This window comes from Megalops cyprinoides, chromosome 2 (assembly GCF_013368585.1).
Source record: "Megalops cyprinoides isolate fMegCyp1 chromosome 2, fMegCyp1.pri, whole genome shotgun sequence".
In the NCBI taxonomy this organism is placed as follows: Eukaryota; Metazoa; Chordata; class Actinopteri; order Elopiformes; family Megalopidae; genus Megalops; species Megalops cyprinoides.
This window is the reverse complement of record NC_050584.1, coordinates 50,897,909-50,915,691: the sequence shown is the minus strand read 5'-3', so window position 1 is coordinate 50,915,691 and position 17,783 is coordinate 50,897,909. Positions and strand designations below refer to the sequence as shown.

General features: G+C 44.2%; 1 protein-coding gene across 5 annotated transcripts; it reads right to left on the bottom strand.

Annotated features, from left to right (window-relative positions):
• Positions 1–3,782: 3,782 nt before the first annotated feature.
• vamp4 (vesicle-associated membrane protein 4) lies at positions 3,783–15,891 on the bottom strand. Of its 5 annotated transcripts, none has more exons than XM_036522815.1 (10): positions 15,774–15,891; positions 14,851–14,934; positions 13,238–13,362; positions 11,446–11,547; positions 9,712–9,758; positions 8,890–8,940; positions 7,140–7,240; positions 5,602–5,681; positions 5,320–5,371; positions 3,783–4,905 (listed from the first exon to the last, which is right to left on the bottom strand). In XM_036522815.1, exons 3-10 carry the CDS (start codon positions 13,238–13,240, stop codon positions 4,880–4,882), a joined length of 462 nt encoding a protein of 153 aa, XP_036378708.1. In that variant the 5' UTR covers positions 13,241–13,362; positions 14,851–14,934; positions 15,774–15,891; the 3' UTR covers positions 3,783–4,879. The 5 variants fall into 5 exon arrangements, with proteins under 5 accessions (XP_036378708.1, XP_036378706.1, XP_036378707.1 ...); XM_036522813.1 differs by having other exon boundaries at positions 13,238–13,358; XM_036522814.1 differs by having other exon boundaries at positions 13,238–13,327.
• Positions 15,892–17,783: the final 1,892 nt, after the last annotated feature.

Genomic DNA, 17,783 nt, shown 5'->3' with positions numbered 1-17,783 from the left:
GCACTGATAACTTCTCTGGTCACATCTGTAACATAATTCTACACAGTTTTTTTTTTCTCTCGGTGGCACAGAGCTTAGACAGAGTCTTTTCACTGAAACTTTGTTGAGAGTCTGAGCTGCAGAGGTAACCGAGAAGAGTCTGCCTCATTGGTTGCGCTGCAGTTTTCAGATAGCTCCGCGTGTTTCTAATTCTAGTCCTCCACCTTTCCAGCAGGTCCGCAGCACGGCTATCGGTTGCTGTGTTTGGATGAGCGCAGGGGGACCTCTCTGCGGAATATCCCCAGAGAGGGGAGGGGTGAGCGGTCCTGGGGGATTGGGTTTCCCCCGTGGAGACGGAGTGCCCAGGGTGGCAGGGTGTTCCATTACAAGCACGGAGGGGGCCATCTCAGTGAAAAAAAAAAATGATGTAAGACGGGGCTTTAAGAAGCTCGCTGCCGATCAACAATCTATCTACTTGTCGGTGTTAAAGCCTCTCTTTCTCTTTTAAGCCAGGTGTGGAAGGAAATGACCATGAGGGTATCAGTGCACAAACACTGGAAGCAGACCAGGTGCTTTTCTATTTAGTTGCTGTATTTCTCCATTGCCTTTAATATAACATCAGTCACAAGCCTACAGTCACACCTGCTGCAAGAAGCTTTTAATTCCAGCTCGTCCCTCCTGCCCACACACTTACTGCCTGACAGACTAGACTCCAGCCAGAGGGGCTGTGTGTGAAAATCTGGAAATGCTTTAAGGTCTTTCACATAGACATACATAATGCATTATAAAGTTCCAGACCATTCGTTAACATTCATAACAACTCAGAAGTGGTCAAAGTTAATCATAACCACTGTCTAATAAGCTGTCCTTGGAGCTTGACACATTCTTTAGATGCACTGTAGGTCCTATTGTCTTTGATATTAGCGGAGATATATGGTTGTGACTGTTTATGAATGGCTATGAATACTGTCGAGTATTCTAACAAATGAAAATGAAGGGCCACACCGAGGACCTTCCATTTTCATGTTGCTGATGTTGCATAACGCGTGCCCAGTCACTTCAAAAGAACTAGAATGATGAATGGCTCATTACTGCCCCCCTGTGCTGAACGTAATGATTTTGTTACCCAGAATGAGATAAGAACAATATTCCTGTTCAATATACATATTACATAATATACATAATGATAATATACATATTCATGCCCTCTGCACCCCTCGCCCCCTGCTCTTTGACGTGGCTCCGGTGCGTCCTGAGATGTGAGTCAGGGCCCTTTGCCGTCAGCGTGTCCCTTTATAAACAACTGGCTTTCCTGTCACCATGTCTGACACAGACCCGGAGACCTGAGTCACATCGTTCCCGCATGCAACAAGCGTTCGAGACACAGCCTCGGGGGAACGGGCCCAGACACGGGAGCGGTGCTTTGAGCCGAGGGATTACCGCGGTCTCTCAAGACCCGGTGCCTTGAGGTGAGGGAAGCGGGCCTAACGTCTGAGCTGTCAGGACGAGTTCCAGGCTCCCGTTTTGATACCGGAGTCCTGCAGCTCTGTGTGTGCCCCTGTTAGGGCCATGCTGGGGCTGGGAATGTTCTCTCTAATCCAGCTCCTTCTCCTGTCTCGGAGCTCCAAAGGGAGCGCGGGTCAAAAGGTTGCTTTAGGGTGTTTATCAGAAGTGTAGCATAGTGGTAAGAAGCAGGACTTGTGACGAGAAGATTGCTGATTCAATTCCCCACTGGGGCACTACTGTTGTACCCTTGGGCAAGGTACTTAACACACGATTCCCTCAGTAAATATGCAGCTGTATAAATTGGTAACATGTAAAAAACTGTAACCTACGTAAATCGCTCTGGATAAGAGCATCTGCTAAATGCCAGTAATGTAATGTAATGTTTACCTGAGCAGGAACAAACATGAATCTTGTATCCCAGATGCAGGTGAGCTATGATATAAGGTATTTCTATGCTCTTTGTTTGAATGTTTGTTTTTTATACCTTGTGATTTATATGGGGATTAGAATATAAACTTCGTCTCTCTTCTCACATGTTCACACATGCCCCTTGCCACTTCCATTCTAGCCTGCCGGCTCTGTGTGGCCAGTTTTTTACCATCAGAGCTGGCAGGCTTTATCCACGGGTATTGTTTTCTCACCAAGTCTGGAGGTGTGACTGTACCCATTTAGAGGGCAGGTGAATGGAGAATGTGTTTGACTGGGGGCTGGAATGTAGGACTAGGTGCAGCCACATGGCCTAGACATGTCCCTGAGGGAGAGAGAGGTGTTCTGAGTCAAAAACAGGCCCTTTTTCACCTCTTAGGAATTAGGTAATGGTTTTTGCACGTTCCTACTGTGATGAAGAGAAAGAAGCATGTTGATTCTGATTTATTCTGTTTCTCTTCGTTAGCTGTCCATCCATCCTCTCCCACTCTCTCACAGTTTTGATGTGAGACCACATTTCTTCTGCGTCTTGCAGCTGTAAATGGCATTTTGGCACAACCACTCCCATTCACTAGAATTTTTACTTCTACTTTGCTGGGAATCCGTGGTCACCCTTCCAGCACTTATTAGGAAGGTATTACAAAACAGGTTTTCCCGCCAGCGTGCGAGCACACCCCTCAGCAGGACATAATCCTGCACCTTTACCAGAACCGCTGTCCTGGCTCATTCTGCATGTCAGGAATCCCGCCATTTTCAACGTCAGGCCTAATTCACTCTGAGCTCCCTGACAAAAACTACGAATAGAAAGCAGATGGGAGGATATCAGCTGTAAATAAGAGCCATCTCATGACCAGCTGACCTACGCGATCTGAAGAAATCAAGGTGTATAACCACTGTGCACCACAGATAGTGTATAACAAATGTCAAAGATGGTGAGATTGCTGGTTTGTCCCAGCAGTAACACTGGGATAAGATCTTTTCAACTAACCAGTCAGGGAAAAAAAAAAAAACAAGATAACATACAGAATTGTCTAAGGCAATCTCTAGAAGAGTCACAAGCTGAAACGGCTGTGTTTCTCTGAGGATGGCTTTTGATGTCTGTGTGTTTGACCCAGACCTACAGCACTAGAACATTGACCATAATGAACTGTCCAGGCTTATGGAGTAAAGAAGCTCTGATACATCCACTCCATTAGACCACCTGTATGCACTAAAACACTGACAGGTTCAGTGGTTATGTGAATCTAGCCCTTAAAGATTGAACATGCTTAGTGGGACCAATCTGTTTTTCCTTTTTACTCCCCCCAATCCAATAGCATTAATACACTCTCATATAGGAGTTACATACAACATAGAGGCTGTGGCTGCTTGGCACTGGGAGAAGGAAAGACCAAGGGGGAAGAGGAACCATAGTCTTCTTGGAGAAGGGTTTTAACGGTGACACCGAAAACGGGAAAATAGTAAAGCACTTAAAAACAAAGCTCACCAAGAAAAAAAAATGGCAGTTGCGAATCGTTAAAACAATAATGAAACACCAAAAAAATGGCAGTTCTTAATGCATCAAGTGCCAGAAGGAAACAAGGCACCGCTGTTAAGAACAGCATGTCCCTGGGCTGGCCAGGCAGTGTGGCTGACGGCATTTCCCCCTGCACAATGCAGTAACTGTCCCCTTCCCTCTTGTACCTTCACCACCAAAGAAAACAAGCACCAGCCACATCCGATTAAAATCACTTTATTCCAAAGAAACATAAAATAGTTCATCTGAGAAAAGAAATCGTTGAATAAATGTTTCTGTAATGAATATTTACATATAAATTAAAAATTAAGAAAAAAAAACCACAGATGTTAATCCTAATTACAGATATGTCCAGCATTGCTATGTGTTTCACAATACGTGCCACCCAACCATCCAGCCAAAACCACTGCTGTCAGTAAAACTAACAGCCAATCAGCGATCGATGCTGTGACCCAATACACAAGCAGCACGGACGTAAAATTCACTGAGCCCCCTCCCCCTTTGGACATCAAAAACACATATAACATACATCAGAATCAAAAGTTACCATTAATAGCCAAAACAGTCTGCCAAGAAAAAAAAAGTCTCCCTTCCCTTCTGAACAGTAAGAGCAGCAACCATCAGAATCACTTCTTTCCTAGTAAACCTTAATATAAACTCATCTAAATGTTTTAAATAAGCAGAAAATGAGCACACTGTCTATAAATCCATAGAGCCATCCTAATAACTTCATACAGTTCCTGAATGATCACTCCTTGAGAGTCCCTTTACCTACTGGTCTCTGTGTGCCAGACATTACATTTAACAACTTGCAAGCAAATCAGTACAAGTAACTGCTAAGACTACCAGGGAGAGGGCAGGGGGTTTATTCCAATAATCTACTTCTGTGAGGTCTAATACACTAAATACTGGATGGATTCTTATTTAAAAAAAGGTAAGGAGGGGGTGGACTTGATTCATACACTGTTTGTAAGCACTGACCCTTATGAACTGAGTTTTCCATGTGATTGTTGCCTCGTTTGCGGGCTGTACACAGCAGACAGATGGCATTACAGAGGGTAGATTGTGCCCTGACTGCTCCACTGCAGGAGAGCGGATCTTAAAGGTTTGTTACTGTATGATGTACTGTCGCGCTTCTTCGCGAAGCAGCTACACAAGAGGCTGTGTGCATGACAGAGCTCACCTCCACTCGCTTTGTTCGAGCCGTTTTTCCCCCTCGGTGAGGGCTAGTAATGAAAGAGTTGACAAAAAAACCTCACTCTCCCGGACGAGCTCTGTGACAACCTGCCCTAACTGAGATAGGCTGGCACAGCGCTCTACGTCAATCCGCTGCAGCAGGGTAGAGCGCCCCTTCTGGCGCGGGAGACTGTGTGCAGGAGGGAAGGAGGATGGGACATGCGGCGAGATGGAGGTGTCGGGTCTCCCTCGTGCCCCAGCCCCACTAGCCAGACGCTAGTGGTACTGCAGGATTATAGGAACTGAAGGGGAGAGAAAGAGATCAGAGACAGGTAGATCAGCTCAGTTTCACTGTTACATTAAATTATTGGCATTTTCCAGACGCTCTTATCCAGAGCGACTTACACAGGTTACATTTTTACGTTACCCATTTATACAGCTGGATATTTACTGAGGCAATTGTGGGTTAACTACCTTGCTCAAGGGTACAACAGCAGGGCCCCAGTGGGGAATCGAACCAGCGACCTTTCGGTTACGAGTCCTGCTCGCTACCACTATGCTACACTGCTGCCCTGTCAACCATGAGCTCCGCCCTGCGCCCCCCTCCCTCCTGCCCACTCACTGGGTAGATGCTGTGCTGAGGAACGCAGAGTGCTATCAGGTGTGGGCAATGAAGCTTTGTGGCCACTAAGTAAACCTGGCTGTGTGACACTCACCGATAATGATGAGCAGCAGAATGACCACTACCAGTGCGATTATTGCTTTCATCTGTGGGAAAAGGGAAACAAAAGGGCCATTCATGACGCAGTACAATACTGTCAGCTTACACGTTTCCCAGATAACCATGAAAACACATGCCAGGTGTGTTCCAGTCCAGCCACAACAAACCAAAACACATGACAATGGCATACTGGGGCAATTAAACTGACAAACTGCGCAATCTGAGCTCTCCGAGCCCTGGAAGCAACGGGAGTCACATGGGGGAAGAGGAAGCCCACCTTCATGTCCCTCCACCACATCCTCCGGTGCAGATGTTTGGCTCGGCTGCTGAAGGCTGAGGCGTTGTCCGAAAGGCTCTCTGGACAGTGGCAAGGCAGGGACGCAAACAAACAGATGTTTTTAAAAAAAGAAAAAAAGAAAACATTTGGAATGAGTATGTCTGTTTTTTTAAACCCTGCAACTGTTACATAAGGCTTCAGAATTTGGTGAGGTCACTTTATGTTTCCGTTTCCTGGAGACCGTGTTGACGTTTAGACGGTGGAAGGAGGGTGTCAAAGGTCTCAAGTGTGTAACGTGTAGCTGCTGTGCCTCCAGGGGACGCCTTTTGTCTTTTTTGGAATTTATTCCGTCCCCTTGTTACTTAGCTGAATCGGCTCCAACTGTTTAACAACAGAGAAGGTCTAATTAGAGCAAATGTTCAGTTATGTGTTCCGTGAAGACCTTCAGAGCCAGCGGGAATGCTGACCAGAGGCTACCTGCATGTACACAAAGAGGGGACAGGAGGGCACGAGCAGGGAGCAGGTCACAAGAAGCAAGGAGCAGTGGCTCTGGGCAGAACCAGCCACCGACCCATAATTCTCCTGCACAACTGACCATACTCTACTCTGGCCAAGCAGGGGTCGACTGCCATACTAGAAAGGTTAAAACATCACTGCTCCTCTAGCCCGTCCCAGCGACTTGTGCAATCCTGAAAGCCCCCACAGATCATTACACATACGCTCCACTCTGTACCAACAGCTTGTCCTGTCCCACAGCAGAACAAAGGGACACACAGAGGCAACCCTGCTGGCTCAAGTCAAGCTTTCCAATGGCCGTGCAGCAATCTCTTCCAGATGTTGCTCATTGTGTTATTCTGTGGACGTGCTTTCTATTAGTTTGCTTGTGGACATGTGAAGCAGCTGTTATACAAGGTCTGTATTGGAAAAACAGCCACTCGTAATGAAAGTGCCAGGAATGCTGAGAAAGGGTTTCATATGGTCCTCTCTGGCCGACTGCAAAAAAAAAAGATCAGAGGAGCTGTGGCTCTTAGAGGTCAATAAAATACAGGACAGCCGCCTCTCAAGCAGGTTTCCGTACGCTGCTTATAATTTATAGAATCTGATGATCCAATAAACACCTTTTATTCAGATTTCTATAACATATTGCTCAAACAACAGCACCATTCAGCCCTTCCCATTAAGACACCCAATGAGGCAGACAGGTTACCAGGTGTGAAAGGAATAGAAGTGTCTGGAACAACTGGAAACCACTTTTCATGAACCTCCCGCTTTGCTGGCTTGTTATGCTTCCTGGTCTGATCTGAGACCGAGGTTGAGTTTCACCCTCACAGCCATGTCATATTCCCTGGCCCACTCCGCAGGATTCCAGGAAGAGGACCTGATCCCTTGTTGTGCATGGTTGAGGAGCTGATCAGAGTTCCAGGCACTGGCTGACTTACTGCAACACTCGTACCTCATCTGAGCTTCCTCACAACTCAGGAAGTGACATCGTCCACCTGCTCTGTCATGTAAGCCCACTCACCGCTGTTCAGCCTCACCTGACTTATCCTGGAGGTCGTCCAGTCGCTCGCCCCTCTCAATGACTTTGGAGATGTTCTCCTGCATGACATCGATGACCTCATCCACTTGGGTCTGCACTCTACAGGATGGAAGGGTGGTGGAATACAGAAACATTGACAGACTGAAGAACATTTATATTTATTCATTTGGCAGATGCTTTTATCCAAAACGACTCACAAGTGAGGCAGAGTACAACACAAGCAAAAAGCCATCTAAGTCAAAAATATGAGAAGCACTGCATGACCAAGTTCCAATAGTTGGCCAGACAAGGTACAAGCTAGCTGGTAGAGATACAAGTGCAGGAAACCATAGATTTGATTTTTATTTAAGGAAAACAAAGATTAAGACATATGGAGGGAGAACCATAAACACCTTACAGTCTATCCTGAGGTACCATACGGGACTAACATTTCTGTTCAAAAAGAATGTACAATAGTGAGTTCTACTGTGTTCCTTGGGTTTGTACATCTTTTGTATGGGGTGTTGTGATGGCTGGTCACTCACTCGGTTCTCTCTCTCTAACCCACTCACACAAACACACCCCTCCTTAATTTTCTAAGACCGTAGGAATAAAAGATAAATAATGAGTGCTACCAAGGCCAAGTCAGCCCTGTGGGAAGCCGCTGGATTTACCGTGCTGCCCTGAGTGCGAACCGCCAACAGGAACATTCTCACACCTGCGACCACGCCCGCTGCCCAGCGAGCCCAGGCAGGCACACCTCCACGCCTTTAATCTCTAATGCAGGAGGCACACACATAGCATTCCCCTCTGGCCCATTAACTGTACATAAAAACCCAGTCGGCCACGGGGAAGAGGGGTGCTGCTCGGTTGCGAGAGGTCTGGAAAACGACTCAGATTTTTCTCCTGCCAACACGCAGACCATTTCTACACAAACATGGTCACACGAAACCGCTGCAACACGCCCACAAAAACCTTCATCTTTGCCTTGTTTTTCCTCTGCACTTCTAGATTTGTTTGCTGGCCATTCTCATCAAACATGATTAAAAAAATACAGCATGTGAATCAACGGTGTTCATATTACATTTGAAATCATGTCATTCAAAGTGCTGGAAAAAAAGCAAAAAGCGCAATTTGGATTTGATATTTAGACGTTATGTGACGAGGGGGCGCAGAGCCCTTGCATTTTTCATAACTACACTTGGAAATAAACATGACAACAATGTTCTCCTCATTCTCTTTATTTTACATAGGCCTACACATACAGTACTGATTACACCACTTCTACCCTCGGTGTTTACCACTTTAAATTGCCCCTTATATCTTGTGTCTGCGAAGTATATTATTACACACATAATACAGACTCCTCTTCTGCTGTGCCTCATGTAGGAATATTGCATAATCCCAACAGCAAGGGTGATGTAGACATGAAGGAATGGCTACAAGAGTCAGGGAACTCTGGGCCTTGCCTACATGGGAGGCATCAGGGCATGTCATCCGGCAGGTCGTGAAGCAAGCCCGCTTGTTTTGCTAAGGGAAGGACATCCCTTTGAGGCCCTGTGTGTGCTTTAGGGCAGCAACGAGGTGTAATCTTCGAGGGCGAACACCATAGTCATACACACCACTGTTACGTCACTCCAGACATGCACACCTGTTTCCAGTGGAAGCTCTGCTAATCAGACCCTTGGCACCGAAGTGCAGACAGCTCAGTTTCATATCTGTACTCGTATCGTGGTTAAACACACACAAACACACGTGCCCGTACTTACTGTCTGATTTTGTCATGTTTGGGTCCAAATTTGGGTCCACTTGGTCCTCTCCTGAAAGAGAACACAGTGGCCGGATTCACATAAAATCCCAATCTCAGATGAGCACACATACACACAAATACAGCTACACCTTAGTTCATGAAACAGACACCTTCCATAAGATCACTACATTTTCACTTTCATTAACAGTGACATAAGTGATATTGCACATAAGGGTATCTCTTTTAGATGGCTGTTTGGGTGTCTTGGCTACTCAATCTTTGCCATTTGTGAAAAATGACATAAGAAAAAGTGAGATAGGGACCATTAATATAAGGTTTAATTAAAAAGCAAACCTCCAAAACATCTCACTGGTTGGTTTTCATAATGTAAGCAAGTATTTGTTGACTTTTAAAAATCATTTGTGCATTTTCTCAGTCCTGAATTGATTCCCATGATTTCTGGACTTTTTAAAGGTAAATCTAACTTATATATGATAATTTATCAATTACAGTTTTGTTATACAAGAAGCCTTATTCTCAGACCCTTTAGTAACTGAGGTACACCTGTGCTCAAGGAGCCACATATTATACGAAAGACACTTTGGATCATTCTTTGAGCCAAGACACCCACACTGGCAGGCCGTGAGAGCTGGTCACCCTAAAGTATGCACAGAACTTGAAATGAGGCCAATATTATGGATGCCATAGGTATGGATGCCAAGTTATTTATGATACCATCATATACTGGTAAAGACATATCTCTTTTCATTACTTATGTCGTATGATTTATTTTTTTTCTAACTATTCTGGACCCCCCCCCTTCCCCCCGACACACACTTACAGAAAAAAGTCTTCCTCTTCATCAGAGTCTTCCTCAAGCAAGTTCCTCTGTAAATCACATAAGTCTCTTGTTAAGAGGTAAGACACAACCTCCTTCCTCACTATAAATAAGAACGAAGTTCCACACCGGATTGAATGCTGTAGACGAGCAAGCTGCCATTTGACATGGCTGAAGTAGTGCTTTATTTCAGTGACGGTGGTCAGGTCAGCAGAGTCTCTGCAACCATTGTAAGCTGAAGACAGACTTCTTCAGACTGCACCTTGGCTCCCCATACCGAAGCACAACTCACATTCCCCTTATCTGTATTTACTGTAGGGCACACTGTATTGCTGTATTGTGCTGAACTATAGCACGTGTGTCTTTGTGAAGCATGTCTGTGGTACCACAGTGCTGTGTATGGTGCTCGTGCATGTTATCATGTGGTCAGCTGTGTATGTACAGTCTCTCATGCATCAGATGCAGTTTGTGCCCTCACTCTACAAGTTGCTCTGGATAAGAGCATCTGCCAAATGACAACCTGTAAATGTAGTGCTGTAGTGTGATAAGTATACTTTGTTTTAATTGGTTCAGCTGTGCCTTGAGGAGTCTGCCCTTGTGAAATGCTGTGGTCATCAAAGCTACCATGGCCTCTTCTGCCTGGGATTAAGCATTACAGAGAGTGGTTGTAGTCCTGCATCTGTGATGGACCTGCATTCTGTCCAGGAAGTTCATCTGTGCACCAAGGAGCTTAACCCCACAGGAATCAGGATAGACACTACAGACCTTATGGGCCGAATCACTACATGCTATTCCCACATTCATTCATAAAATGAATGAACTGTATAGATCACTATACTGTAGTATGGCACAATAGACAGAAAGCAATGGATTTTTAAAAAGTGATCTTCAGTGGCAGACATCTTTATATAGCTTTTTGTAAACCACTCAGCAGAGTAAAAATAAGTCCTGCCTGGGAGTTTGGTGCAGGGGTTTTCCTTACAAGCTGCCTCATAACTACGCAGCAGGTTCTGGGGCTTACTCGGAGTGCTTTACCTTTCGCTGCTCGGCAGGACCACCGCATGTAAAGGTGTCCCGTAAAGACTGGGGAATTCAAGCCATGTGAGCTTTACGAAGGATGTCTCAGGAGGGCCCCTCCATAAGAGCACGAACCCTGGAAATCTTGCTGCCCATGTTACATCACCTGAACGGTGATCAGAACCATCATTACACTTGGCTACTCCTGGTCGTTTCACTCACTTGTTGCGTGCAGAGCTCAAACTCCCCAAGCAATGTACTTAAAAGGACTTGTTCTGTTTTGCCTTTTTTTTTTTTCTCTCTCCCTCTCACAAACACATGTCATTGCACTGCTTTGGCCTGTTTTCCCCTCCATTGCCAGAGAACAGAGACCAGGAGAGAGCTGGATGCTATTATCAGAGGGGAGGGCAGTGTGAGGCTTATATAAGCGCCTCTGCCCCTTTTCCCTTTGATCACGGCTCAACAACACTGTGCTCCGGTAGGGCGGAGTGGTAGGGGAGGGAGCGACAGCCATTACTGTCAAAACAGAAGTGAGAAGAGGAACTAAAGGAGGGAGAGCTATTAATGTTACAGGCGCAATCTCCTCTACCCCCACACGATACACCCCCCCCCCCCTCCCAACTCACCTACCACAGGACAAGTTCACCTTACCTGCCACCCGTCTAATCTTTCACTCTACACTCAGTGTGACACAGCGTGATACCACGCGGCCCCGCTCACCCTCTCGCTGCGCACGGATCCCGTGACCTCGTCGTCGTTGAGGTGCCGTTTGAATTTTGGAGGCATGTCTTCTCCGGTCTGCTCCTCTCTCTCTGGCTCCCTCTACGGGTGGAAGGGAAACAAAACTACTTAAGCGAAAGTGTGCTTGTCAACAAAATGCATTAAGAAGTTACATAACTCCAAAATACACAAGAAACATGCACGGCAACTGACGAGCTTCAGCACCTGCTTCCTTGTATTTAAGGGTTTTAAAATCAAGTACAGATTGGTCTGCTTTTTCCCTCAGATCAGTATCCTTGTAGCTGGCATCAGACCTGCCATAGAAGGTGGGTCTTTTCCTGTCCTGAGCTGGTTATACCAAAGGCTTAAAAACAGCACCAACTGCCTATCTATTTGGCACTCAGCATTAAAAGTGACAGTCTGTGGATAATGATGCTGCAATACACTTGCATTCTGACTTTGGCATGCACCTGCATTTCTATCAGCCACTTCTCATGACAGAAATAATAATGCGCTCTGACTTTGAGCCACCTAGTTCAGACGCAGCTTCTGTTTTCATTTTTCTTTCTTATTACTACTAGCTTGGGCCATTAGGACACCCTAGTGTAATACAGTGGAGTTTTCACAGGACATTTGTGGCTCAAGCTAAAAGCAGGTGTGCATGCATGATTTATTCAGACAGGTACATGTTCACATCAGGCCCATGACACTGAAACAGGCCAGCCCTTTAGTGAAAATGTGCAAGACAGTGACATGCAGCCCACCCAAAACTCAGGTAAGCCATCGTCTACAAAAACTAATGCCTATCCCAATCATAACCGCACACACACACACCAAGAGATGACCAAAGGGCATTAATGCTGCAATATACAATGCAGCATTGAGTAAATCATGTTTTGTGAACATGCATAGATTTTTATGTATTAGTAATCTATTTCTGCCATGTTATTCAGTGGGACATTGTGATGTGATAGAAATTTAGGACTGATGTCAAGCGAGCCGCTGGCACTACAGAGAATGATTTTCTTTGTCCTGCAGGAGGGGTGGTGACACTTCCCACAGCTCTACTGGGACATTTCTGGAAGTCATCTACTCAGGTGCTGGAGCCCAACCCATCATGAAGCATGCGTGAGAACCAGGAAAGTAATGAAAAGACTGCAGCTGTTCTGGTGACTGAATGGAAAAAGAAAAAGGAAAGGTGGATACAAGATGGCATAAAAGTCACTTGCAAACCAGAAATACAACAGTAAGTAAAACTCATTAATAAACATCTAGTTAGGACTACAACTTGCACAGCCCTCTTTATTTTACAGGGTCTTTCTGCAGCTACCAAAAGCTCAGCAACAATGAACTTATCGACTAATCCCCACAATACTGTAACAACATTACAGCTGATGGTTCTACAAGTGCTGTCTTCCATGAAGCAACTGTCCTCCTTATTCACTGCACTGATCCAGTTTCACATTATATCTCATGAGGAGCAGGTCTTGATTTAACACTGCCATGGAAAACTGCTACAAGTAGAGAAAGGTTTACTCGAAGGGACTGTTTGCATCCGTAGTTCTACGGTCGGGAAAATCAGGTGCCAACGACAACTACAGGATGTGGCATATGCTGGCTGTCTCTGTCTCTCCATTCTCATGGAGTCCTTGTCTCAGTTCTTACTGCGGTCTCCTATCCCCATGCAGTATGCTAGCCTCCTCATGCCTCTGAACAGATGAGCAATGAGAATTCAGCCTGCCCATGAGCGCTGCTGCCAACCCCCCAGAAACTACATCTGAGTGACTGATACCATTTTATCCACTTTTCTGAAACTGTTGCTTTCTGCTTCTCCTCCTGGTGGCTTGGTCGGAAAAAGGCCTATTCCCAGCCAGGAGCAGCTCTGAATTTTCCAGTAAACAGGAGAAAGAGGTCTATCTGAGGCAATGACAGAGCAAAGAAGAGAGGCAGAAAGAGGGAAAGAGAGACAGACAGAGAGAGAGAGAGAGAGAGAGAGAGAGAGAGAGGAGTCTGACAGACTTGGGCTGCAACCATGCAAACACTGATATATTCATATCGACATTCGCATTATGTATGTATTTGTATTCAAATGTAAATTTACTTTACCATATTTAACCTTTACAACCGTAGAAATTGTGTGAGAAAGGTCCAAAGGTGAATTGGCATTTTAATTCTACTCACTTCTCAGTCATATTCATTAAAATAAAAATACCCTTTTACAGAACAGCAGGAGTGTGGGATTCTCTATTCTTGAATGTAAACTGCCCTATAAGCACCATTGTGCTGATAGGAACAAAGGCCCAGAGAGAGAAATTGCAAATTATGTTTAAACTGGCTCTGAAGTTGAAATTCTTCGCCATCTACACTCGGGCCTTGTAAAGGACATTTTAAAAGTGCCCCCATGAAACAGTTGGCCATGACATCACAATACAGAGCCTGTTTTAAGGGAATTTTGGTGATGAGAAAGATAACGATGTCGTGTTCATGCAGTAGAGGGAGAAAGAGCAAATGCCTGAGAGCACAGTAGAATGCCATGCAAATGAAGACTGACAGCCTAACGGACACTGCGGACTTGGACTCAGACTCCTATGGAGAGTCTGAGCAACCTGTCAGTACATCCCTGACTCAGATGAGGTTTCTTCTTGACCCCGCCATAGCAACTCTCTCTAATGAACTCTCTCAAATATACTCCCATCAGGCACTGGGGGAGCAAGTGTGCAGCCTGGGGACTCAGCCCTATCTTCCCCTGTCCTACTGCATCACATTACACCTGTCTGCCTGCAAGGTCTCAGCAGCCCTGCATGGTTTTGCTGCCATGCTCACCTGATCACAAGAAAAAGTGGCTTACTCATTAAGAACACCAGCAATAATTTAAGTGCTGGAAGTTCTTAAATTCATAATAATAAATTCCATTTATGGCATTTATGTACTGTTCACCCCAATGCCGGTTATAATTACTAATCTCAGCAGCACTTCCGTTTGACATCAATCCCCCAATAATACATGATCTCTCTTCTGCATGTTACAGCTTGATACTAACACCAAATAAAATAACACTTGCTAGTTTTTAATTGACAGAACAACGACGTATGGGGAAAATCACTGGGGAGAGGCCATGATCCAGTGGCTTCTAGCGCTGTGGTAGTTCTTCAACTCACTTTGGCTACCCATCCGCTCCAAGAAATAAAAGCTAAGAGTACGGTTGGGTCACTCGTCTAAAGTACACTACCGGCCCATCTAGGGTTGTGAGCACGGTGACACTGAAAGTGACATTCGTAGCCGCAGGACCCATACTGTTAAATAAAGCAGTATTTAAAAGCGCTTTCAAAAAACGTACAGCTGCAATTACATCACATTTCACAAATTAAGACGTGACGCTAAGTACTGATGAAAACAGAATCCTACCGTGACAGCAGGGATTCTAAGTCCTGGTCCTCCAAGCCCACCTGTCTGTCGTGACTCGTTCCTTATTCCAAAAGATCAACTGATCTAAAATTAAATGAACAGGTTTTTCCAGTGATGACCTTAGCTAGACCAAATGCAAACATATGAATTCCTGTTATAGCTCATTTATGCGATGGACTTAATTATATCAACCCTGACCGTCACAGTTAACGCTACTAGCCTTCATAAAAATGAATCCACTGTGCGCCAACGCAGCTAACAAGCTACCAAAGCATGTCTGGGCTGTGCGAAACCTATTCAAAATCATTTAAAACAATTCTAAGCGCTCTAACGTTAGCTATCTAACATTATTCTTTTTGGTTATTTGATGACATGTTGAAGGCTTATACTGCCAGACAGATACTGTTCGCAAATATAAGAATAGCTTGTTAGGCAGCTAGGTCGGAATTTCACGAAATACTCAGTGCTTGTATTGGCCAGCTACCTGTGCGATAGTCTATTTGTAGCTGATCTTTGGAACTAGCTAGACCGCGAGCAATCCACCGTTTCTTGGCGTTGAAATTGACAAGGACGGACAAATGAGCCTGTCTTAGCCCATTAAAACCCACAACGGGAAAACAATTAAATGATATAAATGCAATAATAACACAACAATATTATATTAACACCAGCAGTCAACATCAGCGCTATCAGACTGGGTTGCTAGCTGGCTAGCCAGTACGCTCACTAGCCAGACAGGCCGCGGATGATGGTCCTGAGTCATGTTTTGTTAGCTAGCCAGCTAGCTAGGTCTGACTACTTGCGTTATTTTAGCTGTTGATCTAACATTTAGCTCGCCAGATTGTTCTAGCTTTGTTCTAGTTAGCGAGCGTAGGAAGGTACCTATGTTAGGCAGGGTATTCTAGCTAATTAGCTGTAGTTACCGTTCTGCGGGGCTCATTCAACCCTGGGTACACACGGCTTTGATTGTTTTTCCGGAATTACTGAGACATTTCCACCATCAGCCGTGCTGCGGTATCTCCGTAGTCAACTCTTCTTCCCTTTCTGTACCCCCTCTGCTGACAAGGAAGCTAAATAGCTGTTTCCACTAAGTCAGCATTCGCAGTTGTTCAAAATACAAACAACCGAAACAGGTTAAAAAAATTAAACAAGTGCATTTTAATGATTAAAATCATGGGAGATTATTAGCACAATATGAAAATGTTGTCTGTTGATCACAAAACAAGCAAAGTTCAGCAAAACTGTCTTACATATACAGCATCTTATATAGGCTAGATATTAGGAAAGATAAATAGTTCACTCAGTTTATAACGAGACGTGTGAATTGGCGGAATTCCACAATAAAATATATAAATCTAATTGTTCTTTTCTTTTGATACCAATGCATGCCTCTTGTGTGACATTTCCGGTAATTCAATAATTTTCGAAAGATTAGTTTCAAGTGCACAAGATCATGTCAAGCCATTGTGCTCAAAAGCATTGTGACAAAGCATTGTGCTCCTCGCATATACTTCATAACACAGTGGTACAATAACTATTCAAATAAAATCAAAGCAGTCCATGTTGGTTACGTCACAGTAATCAACAGCATTGTCCTACAAGATGCTCAAATGTTCTAGACTTTTAATTTAAGGTAAAACTCGTTCTGTCAAGAGTTACATTCTCTTATAATGCATTTTCACATTGGGTTTCAAAAGGTGCATCAGATTCTTTCCAGGAAAATAAACCAACTGTCTTTGCAACCAATATGGAAAATTTGTTTAGATTAAAAATGGAGGTATCTCCAAGAATCACAAGTCTAATGGAGAGGTGAGCATTTACATTCAATATTTTTCAGCACATGAATAAAACTTTCTCCCGGTATGTTTTCAGAATAGGACAACTCCATATTGTATGAATCAGGGATCCATTGTCTTGTTTACACAACGGTGCTTGCAATCTTTTAAACCACAAACATATAATTTTTGAGGAGTATAATATGACAGCAGTCATTTCTGAAGCAAGCAACCATGAATTACTGGCTGAATACATAAAGCATGCTAGCTATGGCAGCTAGATTATGGTGTTAACTATAACTGACAACACACAAAGGACTGTGTGGGGTATTAAGCACTTTAGTCCTTACATCATGGGCCTGTTTAAGTAAATCAGGGCCGCTACTTCAGTCTGGCTTGAACAAACCCGACTCCCATCAGCACGCTAACTTAGGCTAACACCTGTTTAAGACTGCTAATATGATAAAGCCACCTCCTGTGTGCAGTGTAAAGCTGGCTGGAGTTTGCAAGCCCCATAAACAGCAATGTGGTACCTACATGAGATGTGCAGGATTTAATACTCTCTGTTTAATTCCTAGCCAGGGTGCTCTGTGAAAGCAACTGCTTTCATAAACATAACATATATAACATAACAAGATTTTTCATGGAGGAAATGGCTTCCATATCTAGTTATTTCATTGCAAAGTGTGCACTGTTATGCCAGGGGTGAATATAATATATCAATGTGGGAAAAATATATTATTTTGCAATCAACAAGAACTGAACCCAGCACACCATACAGGTGTTACCACTAGTCCTCTACTATCACTATGTTATATGTGTATTTTGTCCAACCATCCTGATTGCAGTCAGCAATCACAAAAACTAGACACTTAGTCATTTCTTCAGCAGACTTCCTCTAGTGTTTTGTCAAAGATTGTTTCTAGTGGCCTATCCTAATAAAGGTACTCTAGCTACAAAGCAATGGTATAGCAGGATAATATAGTTTCCCTGAATTGATTAGATAATTGGATTTTTATTCAGTCAAGCAAACAAATTGTGGAAATTGTCACAAAGTATTGAACATAGTGAATTTTCTAGACAGAATAATAAAAAAAAAAAATACAGAAAACTCAGGCGTGATGGGAAAAATGGGAAAATTATTCCCTCACCTCAGGA